Source organism: Tamandua tetradactyla, chromosome 1 (genome assembly GCF_023851605.1).
Source record: "Tamandua tetradactyla isolate mTamTet1 chromosome 1, mTamTet1.pri, whole genome shotgun sequence".
Classification (NCBI taxonomy): Eukaryota; Metazoa; Chordata; class Mammalia; order Pilosa; family Myrmecophagidae; genus Tamandua; species Tamandua tetradactyla.
In genome coordinates this window covers 224,756,066-224,767,112 of record NC_135327.1, presented here as the reverse complement: position 1 = coordinate 224,767,112, position 11,047 = coordinate 224,756,066, and the positions used below count along the sequence as shown (strand labels likewise).

The 11,047-nt window shown below is 38.9% G+C and overlaps 1 protein-coding gene across 1 annotated transcript in view; it reads left to right on the top strand.

Annotated features, from left to right (window-relative positions):
* Positions 1–825: 825 nt before the first annotated feature.
* Positions 826–11,047, top strand: part of MYO3A (myosin IIIA) — a 241,079-nt gene continuing 230,857 nt past the window's right edge. The window contains exons 1-2 of the mRNA XM_077153504.1: positions 826–1,000; positions 3,459–3,593. Of these exons, the coding sequence (XP_077009619.1) occupies positions 833–1,000; positions 3,459–3,593 (303 nt within the window). The 5' untranslated portion in view covers positions 826–832. The remainder of the gene's footprint in view (positions 1,001–3,458; positions 3,594–11,047) is intronic.

Sequence of the window (11,047 nt, the reverse complement as noted above, 5' to 3'; positions counted from 1 at the left end):
TGCTGTGCCAGGTGCTGGGCATGCAATAATGACCTGAGATGAAGGTGTGGACAGAGTTCTGTTGGAGCACAGAGCGGGGCCATGCGACCCAAATGGGCAGGAGAGAAGTCTCATTGGGAGGCAGTGACAACCAAGACCTGAGAGATAAGTAAGAGCGCAGAAGTCAGAGCTGGAGGTGGGAGGGAATGGTGCTATCTTAAGGCTGTTGAGGAAGCAAGAAAGAACTTGCAGGGTCTAGAGTAGTTAGACCGCAGTGTATGAGAGAGGAGGTGTTGAGAGATGAGGCTAGGAAACTAAGCAAAGACTGTTTTTTAAAGGACCTGGTAGGTTATGCTGAGGAAACTTCATCCTAAATGCAGTGGGTTCGACCCATTATTGAGTTCTACATAGAGACGTGACGTAAGATACAGTCACTCCTGAAGTGTCGAGTTTGCTTTTATGAAGAAATTGAATTTTATCATCTCTGAAGCTCATTCCAAAATTCCTTATTACATGAGTATGAAGAAGTAATCAAAATGACTTAAATGTCTCATTTTAATCTGAAAAAAATATCAGCAATCAATATGGGACTATTTAAACACTAATAAAGCCCTGCTTACAAATCACTACTAAACTCATTTTAGTCTTAAGATTAAATTAAATTAGATTTAATTTTAATCTCAATTAAAATTTTCCATGATTCTGGTGTACGTTTGGTTACTCTTGAATATTTCCCATCATTTTGGTGAAAAACATTAATTTCTCATAAGTTTTATATGTGCCATTTAAGATTCCCAATCCAGTGTAGTTGAAATGTTGTACTTTTCTCTCCCTAGTGATTTAAACTTTTGAGATGTCTCCATTAATTGGGAAAACAATTATTTTTGATAACTTTCCTGATCCTTCTGATACATGGGAAATCACTGAAACCATCGGAAAAGGAACATATGGAAAAGTTTTTAAAGTGTTGAATAAGAAAAATGGCCAAAAAGCAGCCGTCAAAATTCTGGATCCAATTCATGTGAGTCCACTGTTTTGTTTTTTACCTATTTAGCTTTAAAAAAAAATCTGTATCAAAGAGTTAAAAAGTCTGCAAGTATCTTGTTTTGATATACTCCTCACAGTGTCATCCTAAAACAAGTTACAATTGGAAAAATATGGAAATAAAAGAATCTACTTGTTAGATTTCCTTGGTTTATGTTCTTAGCATATCTCTGATAGGCCCAGTAATTGCTGGATGAATAAATGCATAAATGCAGCTGTCAACACTTGATTCAATGCTATTTTATACTTCATCAGATTGTAAGAATAGAGACTCTGGGTCTAAAAGTTTCCCTGAAAGGTCATCTTGACCCTCTCGCCTTTGCTTCCTTCATTTATTCAGGTTTCAGGCAAAATTTCAGAGACGGGAAATCAGGTTTCAGGTTTGCTCACATTTCCAAAGCAGAAATGGATTATCAGGGGGACGCACCTCATTGTGAAGGATTGGGCCTCGCATTCACTCCTCCTGGGCTCTGCTTGAACAAGACTCCAGTGGGGTCCCCCTGTTCCTTTATCCAGGGCTTGTGAGAAGGGAACCTACCTTGTCTTTCCCCGGAAGAGAATGGGAAGGATGCCGAGAAGCTGTTTTCAGGGCATGGGAGTTGGCAGATTTGGGGAATGTCTTCAGGGTGGTAGGCGCTGTGTACCCCTCCCATCGCACCGGGTGAGCCAGAAGGAGGTTTGCGGTCACACAGTCCCCAAACTCCCATGGACAGCATTTTCTCCAGATCCTAGAGTCTCGCACACGTGTTGGAGGCACAGCACAATGGAGGTCAAGTGTGCTGGAAGATGTCGCGTGCTGAGTTCTTGTCCTAGCTCTCCAACTGAGAAAGCGCTTAGGGCCTGATGGCTGCTCTCTTTTTATTCTGATTTATTTTCATTTGATAGTCTCATAAACCCATTATAACCACAAAGTTCCATATTATTTGGGAGGGGCATATTTTAAAGTAATAATTTAGGTACAGTGGAGGAAAGGAAAACCAGAAGTGCTATGCCCACGCTTAACTGCTGCTGAATATCTCCACATGCATACGCTGGAAATTTCTCACCATTGAAACCCTGGAAGGAGCCCCAAGCTAGGCTGTTCCAGGGTGACTGTCCCTCTCTTTTCCCTCATTCCTTGCTGCCAGGGGTTTGGACTCAGGGAAGCAAGAGAAGGGACTCCAGCCTGACCCTGGCTCCACAATCATTGTCTCCTTCCCATCCCCCCAATTCTTGATGAAGAAGAACCAAATGGCTTATGAATACATTCACCACTCTTCTTGCATAATTTACTTATGTAGGGGACACTGCGAACCTTATAAATCATATTCTGTACCATTGTTTTAACGAAACAGTGATTTCATGACTATAATATTAAATGTGTTTTGCTGCTTTTAGTCCTGACATAGGGCATATATGTTTTTGCTGAGAATTATTTATTTACTTTCTATTTATCATAGTGCAAGTCAAATAAAAAAGATTTATAACCAAGAGATTATGATCTCAATAAAATAGATTTAAATGCATCCATGCATTTTAGAAAGAGTGGCTTTTTTATTAAAAGAGTCTCACTCTTATGGATTTTGAACTAGTAATTTCCTCTTCAGAAGAGTTCAGCATAATTAGAAGGCAGTAAGCTTGTAGACTTATCCTGGATCTTTCACTAGCCAACTTTGTGACTCTAACTTCTCTGAGTTTGATGTTCTTCCTTTAAAATTAGAGCTCTTGTCTGAAATTCTAGCTCTTGTAATTCCATGATCCTGTCTTAACACAATTTAGACATTAAATGTCATTGTGAGAGCAGTATTAGTAAGACTTTCACTTACTTGTTACTCTATGAGTTCTTTCATTTTCTAGAGTTTTCCAAAGTCATGACTAAGTGGACTATTTTGCATTTTTAATTGCAACTTGTTCTACTTCTGGTGAATGGCCTTTAGCAAACTATGCCATTTTATATGTTAATTCTATGTTTTAAAGTTAATTCTATTTTACTTCATTTTTTGAGAAGTAGAAATGTATTGCATAGCTCTTGATAGCTTCCAGAGATCCAGTATTTCGCAGAAACAGAATGAAACAGCTTTTGGTCCTAAAAGTTTATATTTCAAATCAGTGGGTTTGGTATTGTAATTAAGTTACTACAAAGAAAGCAAAACCATCTAGACAGTTTTCTATATATGTTTATCTCTAATTGAATGCCAGAAATGGCTTTTATACTACCCATTTATTATCCCTTTTTAATTCAATGAAATTAACATAATTTGAGATAAATTTGAATAGCAAGACAATCATAAACTCTGCCCTTAAACAATATAATGAGACATTTCAATACATCATATTGAGCACAGTAAAAATTAGGACCTTCCTTTTACAGCATTAAATTCTATATATGGTAGTCTATGTTTCTTTGATATTATGTTTTTCTCATAGTTCTCTTCTTATGACTTTTTGAAAACTAGGATATTGATGAAGAGATTGAAGCAGAGTATAGCATCTTAAAAGCACTTTCTGAACATCCTAATGTGGTCAAATTCTATGGGATGTATGTTAAGAAGGATAAAATAAATGGAGATAAGCTGTGGCTGGTTCTCGAGGTAAGTGCTTCAACCTTATTAATATGGGTGAAAATTTGGAATGTGGTCTTGAAATGATCTAATATTTAGGTAGTTATTCAATATTCAATAACTGTATTTACATAGTTATGAAGCAACATCTGCTAGAATTAATGGACACCATAAAACAACTTTCTTCTCTATTCTCCTGGCTGATTACATCCTCTATAGATTGCCATAGTTCTGGCCTTGTCATCTTAAGATACGCATCAAGAAATTCAAGAAAAGTCACAACAATTAAAGGTTAAAAGGAAATGTCTCACTGCCCTGATCAAGATGGTGGCATGGGAAGCTTCTGCTCTCCGTCCCTACAGAAACTTTGAACAACGAGCAAGAACTGAGAGAAACATCTTTCTCCAAGCTTCAGAAGACAATGCCCTGCATTGACAGGGCAAGCAGTGACTCAAGAAAAAGACCACTTAAAAGTAGGAGAATCTTTATGGCTGCCCGGCTGGCCCCTCCCCCAGCTCACCCCTGCTTGGTACAGGGCTGGCCTCCAGTGGACAGTCCCTGGTCCAGGTTACAGAAGGAGCAGATTAGCCCTCATGCACTGGAGTATGTGTGTCTGGCCCAGTCCATCTGGTGGTGACCTGAGGGTCTTGCTATTCCAGAACTGTCCCTGTTTATAGAAAGCAGCCCACTGAGCTCTTCTGTAGACTACTGTGGGCAAGCAGTCAAGTCACGGTGCCTGAGCAAGGGATTACTGGCTGTAGCAGGGTGCCTAGGACTGTGAGGAAACCTTCCTAAGGAAAAGGGGGCATTGGTGTACGTGTAAATGGGGAATTTCTAGGGCCAAATGTGTATGCACAAGATGAGACATCTGCACAAAAAAGACCAGGGAGGCACCATGGTGCCTCAGACACCATGACTTGACTGCTTGCCCACAGCAGTCTACAGAAGAGCTCAGTGGGCTGCTTTCTACAAACAGGGAAAATTCTGAAATAGCAAGGACCTCAGGCCACCACCAGACGGACTGGGCCAGACACACATGCTCCAGTGTGTGCTTATGCTTTGGCCTGAAGTTATTCTCTGAACTCATTGCATGGATAAGTCCTGAAGGAAAGCCTTGTATGGGTCAATCTGCAGGGCTGGGAAATGTGTATTTTGTTTGTTTGTTTGTTGTAGCTTCTGGCATTTAAGGAAGAATATGTCATAACACTAGCTGGATAGAGGCTAAGGAACAGATACCTCAAAGTGTAAATTCCAATAATAACATGTTAAAATATAAAGATGTCCAGATTTCAAAATAATTGCAAAACATACAAAGAAACACAGGAAATGATGGTCCAGGTGAAGGAGAAGATTAAATTATTAGAAACCATCAATGATGTGAATATGACCTGGGACATTCTAGCTAAAGATTTGTTTTTAATGGCCTTAAATATGCTCAAAATGCTTAAGAAAACATGGACAAAGAACTAAAGGAAAACAGAAAAACAATAGACAGACACAAAGAGAATATCAGTAGAGAAGCAGAAAATTTTGAAAAGAAACAAACAGAGCCCAAGAGCACAGTAACAGAAATTGAAATGTCCCCAGAGGGATTCAGTGGTAAATTGGAGCTGGTGGAAGAAACAATCAGTGAACTTGAAGATGAGACTATTGAAATCATCTTGTGTGAGAAGTGTAAGGAAGAAAGAATGAAGAAAAGTGATCAGAACCTGAGGAACTTGTGGGACACCATCAAGTGTACCAGTTTACACCTCGTGGAGTCCCAGAAGAAGAAGGAAAAAAAAAGGGGGTAGAGAGAATATTTTAAAAAATAATGACTGAAAACTTCACAAATTTAATGAAAGACGTGAATTTACACATCCATCCTGCACAACAAACTCCAAACAGATGACCCCAAATAGACCCACACTGCACCATAAGGGAGTCTGCCACCACCAGGCAAGTCCTACAAGAAATGCTGAAGGGAGTTCTACAGGTTCAAAGGAAAGGACACTAGACAATTGACTGTAGCCATATGAAGCAGTAAAGCTCTCTGGTAAAGACGATGACATGAGTAAGTATAAATCCAGTACTATTGTATTTTTTTTTGTAATTCCAATTTTTATTTCCCACAGGATCTAAAAGGCGAATACATTAAATGCAATGAGAAATCAATTCTTTTTGACTCATAGTGTATAAATATGTAATTTATGATAAGAACTACAGAAAACTGGGGGGTTGGAAGGATACAGTAGCATAGTTTGTTTATGCTTTGAAGTTAAGTTGGTATCAAAGCAAACAAGCTTGTTATAGATTTAGACTGTTAACTGTAAGCCCCGTGGTCACCACAAAGAATCAGAGAACATGCAAGCTCACAGAGACAGAAAGTAGAGTACAAGTTAACAGGGGTGGGGGGCAGGAGCATGGGGAGTTAATGCAAAATGCCAGGGTTTCTAAAACATTTAATTATATGGCTTTTACAGTGTGAATTTGTGATTGTGAAAACCTGGTGTCTGATGCTCCATTATCCAGGGTATGGACAGATGAGTTAAAAAAAATAAATAAGGGGGCGGGCCATGGTGTCTCAGTGGCAGAGTTCTCGTCTGCCATGCTGGAGACCCAGGCTTGGTTCCTGGGGCCTGCCCATGTAAAAAAAAAAAAGGAAAAAAATTATATAAATAATGGGGGTGGGGAAAAGGGTAAAAATTGAGAATATTGAAATACTGCGGGTCAATGAGAGGGAGGAGTCGGGGGTATAGTATATATAAGTTCTTTTTTTTTTCTTTTCATTTCTTTCTATGAAATGATGCAAATGTTCTAAAAATGGTCATCGTGATGAATACACAACTATGGGATGTTATCCTGAGCCTCTGATGGTATAATGGCTGGACTGTATGTGTGTGGATATTTCTCAATAAATATATTTTTTAAAAAAGATGAATACATATGTGAATATCCTTTTTTGCTGGAAATGTACGTGGTAATATTTTGTGTTCAAGGAGCGTGATGTGAGCGACCTACTCTCAAATGTTCATAAAAATAGATAATAGACGGATGGTAGAAAGAAAGAAAGAAAGAGAAAGAGAAAAAGATGAAAAAGAGAAAAAAGAAAGAAAGAAGACAACATAGGGAGTGGGTGGGGGTATGCTGGAATTCTCTTTATGGGGTTTGTGTTATTTTTGCAAATTTTCTGTAAGTTCAAAATTATTTCAAAATAAAAAGTTAGAAAAAATTTAAAAAGGAAAGAACTCTGAAATAAAAGACTAAGGGAGCTATAATTGAATTCAGATTTTTTTTTTTTTGCAGAAAAGCAAACTAAAAATGAACTTCATTATAATATGTATTTCTTCATCCTTATTTTGTTCAACTGACACAATGGACAAGCCTCTGTGCCATGCACTAGAATATAAGAGAAAACTGATGTAAACGAGGCAATGTTAGATGAAATGCTAAGCAGTGATCTGCTTCTCCTGTCTTCTTTGGATGTTAGTGGCTTAACTACAGAACAAGGGATTTACATTTATGGGGTAAATCTTAGTAAAAATGGTGTTGCGTTTTGAATGAGTTGCCAAAAGGAAGCCATCGAGCCTGCCTTTTTACGTTCTAAGGGTGGGTTTCCTTGCGTTCGGACAAATCCTCTCCAAGGCAGGGATACTAGAAGGGGTCTTGCTAAGGGAAGCTGCCAGTCTGAGAAGAATGTGGTGTTTTTTTTTTTTACTTCCATTGAATATTATCATTCAAGCAAGGGAATAATTTGTTCTAATAAAATTAATAAGAATCACTAAGAGCTCCTCTTATTAAACTCAGGGCTAATAAGTACCTTTATTAGACCACTGTAAAAGCACTTTTTGGTATTTTGTAGTACTTTTTTTTAGCATTTAGCTATTTTATTTCTTCTTTTTAATATTTGATATTCCTGCAATGTCACAATAATCATTTATAAATTATATTTTCTCTATACTTTATATCCAGTTTTTTTTCTCTTAAGGTTTCTAAGTGATTCTACAAAGAATGGATGATCATCATAGAAAACTACAAGAAACTGTAAAGGGAACCACTTTTAACATTTAATATATTTCCTCCAACTCTTTTAGTATGTTTAAAGTGGTTGAGACTATTACTTATGAACTAACCTATTTTATCACTTAATGTAATTCCAGCTAGTTTCAATCATTTTTGCCTTTTTCAGAGTAGCAGACTAACTTGGTTAATAAAAAGCAGGTACAAAAGGACTTACAACAATAACAGTGACAGTGCAGACCCAGCCCTGTGGGGCCGCTCTCCGCTGCGCAGGCTGCTCTTCAATGGGCTGTGATTGCTGCGTCCAGACATGGATGGCTGCATTTCCCCGCTTTTCACCATTTAGTGCTCCATATTCTGGAGTTCGGCAAGATGGTCAGGGGCCTACCTGGAAACCTCCTCCCCGCCCCCCCACCCCACCCCGCTCCCATCTGGAGACTGCCATTCACCTGCCCTCTGGAGCTTTCTCTTGCTGCTCCTTGCTTCCTGCTCCTTCCTTATCCCTTGGTCTCCACTTCCTAAGTTTGCTTCTCTGTTTTGTACGTCTTGGAGGAGTAGGCACCTCACCCCACTGCCCACCAGGCTGATGTCACCAAACCGTGGGTCCCTCCAGTTCAGGGTCTCTAGGGAACAAAATCCCCAGTGTCTTGTCTGGGGAGGGCAGCGGGAGTGGGTGAGGGGTGCCCAGGCAGGGTCCTGGATGTTGACATCTACATCTGAGGCGAGAAGTGTCATCCCTTGTTTTCTCCTTTCCACCCTGCCCTGCCCCCGCCCCGCCATTCCCCTCCGCTGTCACCCAGCCCTGTCCGGGTTGCTCTGCTCACCGAACATCCGAACCTCAAGGCCACATGAGTTTGTGGTTCCCTCTGCAGTGCTAAATCAGCTCCCAGTCTGTCACCTGCTTTCCATGTGGCAACATTTTCTTGAAGTTGCTTGTCCCCGAATGTTCCTTTTTCTGTTCTCTTTTTTTCCTGTGGTTTTGTACTTTTTCTATTCCTTTACTATCCCTTTAATGGAGATTCATGAGTAAGGGAAATTAAATCTATTTTTAATGCACCATTGTACCATATATCCTTGCAAAATTGTAAATAGCCTTTAAGAGCCTCTCAGTGCCTGAAGCTATATATTATTTTACAATAGTTTTTAAAAAATCTAAACAGCCAGTTGTGTTCTTTAAAAATGGGTACTGTATTATAATTTCACAATTAATTTTAAGATAGCCTTATATTTTTAATGTTAAATCACACTTCCTTACCTAAACGTAATTACCCAAGTTAACAGATTTTAAATAATGAATGTAAACCATTTTGCCTTGTTGCTGGAGAAGTTTGAAGGTACTATTTCATGTTTGTGTGTATCTATTTGAGATATAATGCTGCACAAATCCTTGATGTACTCTCAAATAAAATCTTGCATCTCTATGTCCTTTAAAGCATTTCCAATAAAACATTGTTATTTTGTCCCCACCTAGAACCATGTTCAGGTATTCCACGTAAGATAGCAAGGTACAGATCCTTGCCTATAGAGCTAAAAAATTGAATGAGCTTGATCTTGTTTTTTCTGCCTGTCAAATTCTTATTTTAATTATATTTCTCAGATAGTTCTGAGAAAATATCACATTGGCAGTTGGAATTGGAGACTCCTGCTCAGTTAAATGTTCTTTTGAGAGAGCAGAAAAGATTGATTAAAATGGTTTCAGAACATCCAGTACAAGTGAAGCAGCGTCCAGATGTAATGAATCAGTAAGAGACTTAGGTTGATTGAGTTTTGTCCTTATTTTATTATCAGAAGGAGGCATTTGGAAGTATCCCTCCATAGTTTGAGAAAAAAACAATAAATGACAGCATAATAAAATGGCATTTTAGAAATCTGATCTAGCTGAACTTACATAGTAGAAAAATAAGCAGAAAGAAAACAAGAATTTGGCCAACTGTATATGTTAATTAATTTGCATATGTGTATTAGGCTAATTGCATGTACACATAAGTGCCTGGATTGCACAATTACCTGATTTATAAACATGAATGGTGCAGGTGCTGCTTTAGAGGCACTTGCAGAAAATTAGCTTGTGGCATCAATGCTTTGTTCTACATAATGACTGCTAATTATACCTCTTACTGTATTAAAGCCCAAATACATTATTTTGCATGAGGATACCAATAGGAGTGGACAAATAGGGGCTGCTGATATTACTCAGAGAGTCAGGCCAACAATGCCAGACTTCCAGTGTAACTCACCATAAGGAAGGTGAGTCCTGGAGAAGGGGATACCTGGGTGCTGGGGGCAGCTGTCATTTTCCTGACATGTGGGCAGGGCTGCTACCCACCCACACACACTCACCCTGCCCGGTGACTCCTCCCCATGAGCAATTATTTTATTTATATTTCAATCCAGTATCATAATCCTAAAAAGAATAATGTTTTCTCAGCTCTTTCTGGGCAGTCTGTTTTCTCTTTCTATTACATAGTTGTAATTTTTGAATTATTTCTTTCACTTTCGTATGATTGTTCTCTTTCCTACATTTTCCTTCATATTTCCTCTTCATTGTGTTATTCTATAAATGGTTCAGCATGTGCGCCAGACAAGGCTCAATTTAGGAATTACTTCTTTCTTCATTCTCTCTGTGTTCATTTTCAGACTCTTAACTGTTGCCAGCTTTTAGGAAAATAACACTAGGTGTTAGCACCACCAGTTACACTTTGTGTGATGGAATTATCTGAGAGAAGGGATGAAGGTTTTCCTGCCATGGGCATGGATTTGTTGTTTTTACAGAATGTTTATGGGGATTTTTATTGTCAGTTATTTAGTTTTTCCTAATGGTGTAGCCATAAGAGAAGAACCGATGTGTTTTTCTTTAGCGTATGCCTCATTTGGAAATCCCATACTTATTTTTCCTCTGCCATCACCACCGCGTCACTTGACTGACCTCTTTGGTAAGATGTGAGCACCACTTTTCCCTTGGGCTTCTTGTACTCTGGGCTCTAGGGAGCAGGGAGTGGATTGGGTTTCTGCATATGCTAATCACCTGAACCCAGGAACCAAAAAACAAAGTCAAAATTTAGCCTTTGCTACTGATTATCACAAAGGAAAAACTGAGAATTTACTGTTGGATGGGTGAACAGCACATTTTAAATACACAGGGGGTCCAGTTGTCTTGCCAAGGGACTATTTGCTTAGTGTACCTTCAGCCATAATGAGGCCAAATGCAGAGTTGGAGCATCTTTCTGTTAGAGGACCCTTTCCCTCATGATCCAATCTTAGCTATCACAGCTCCTTTCATCATGGTGAGGCTAGCTACATCTTATTTTCCATCTCAATTGGCCCTGATTTGTTTATTCTTAATAGAAACATCCGTTTCATTGCTTTCAAATTATAGCAGTTTTTCTCCTTGAAATTATGTCTTTTTCAAAAGATCAAAGACTAGCAATTTCAGGTGGTATTTGGAAGCACGTAAGCTCAGTAAATGGTTATAAAGCCCCTCAGAT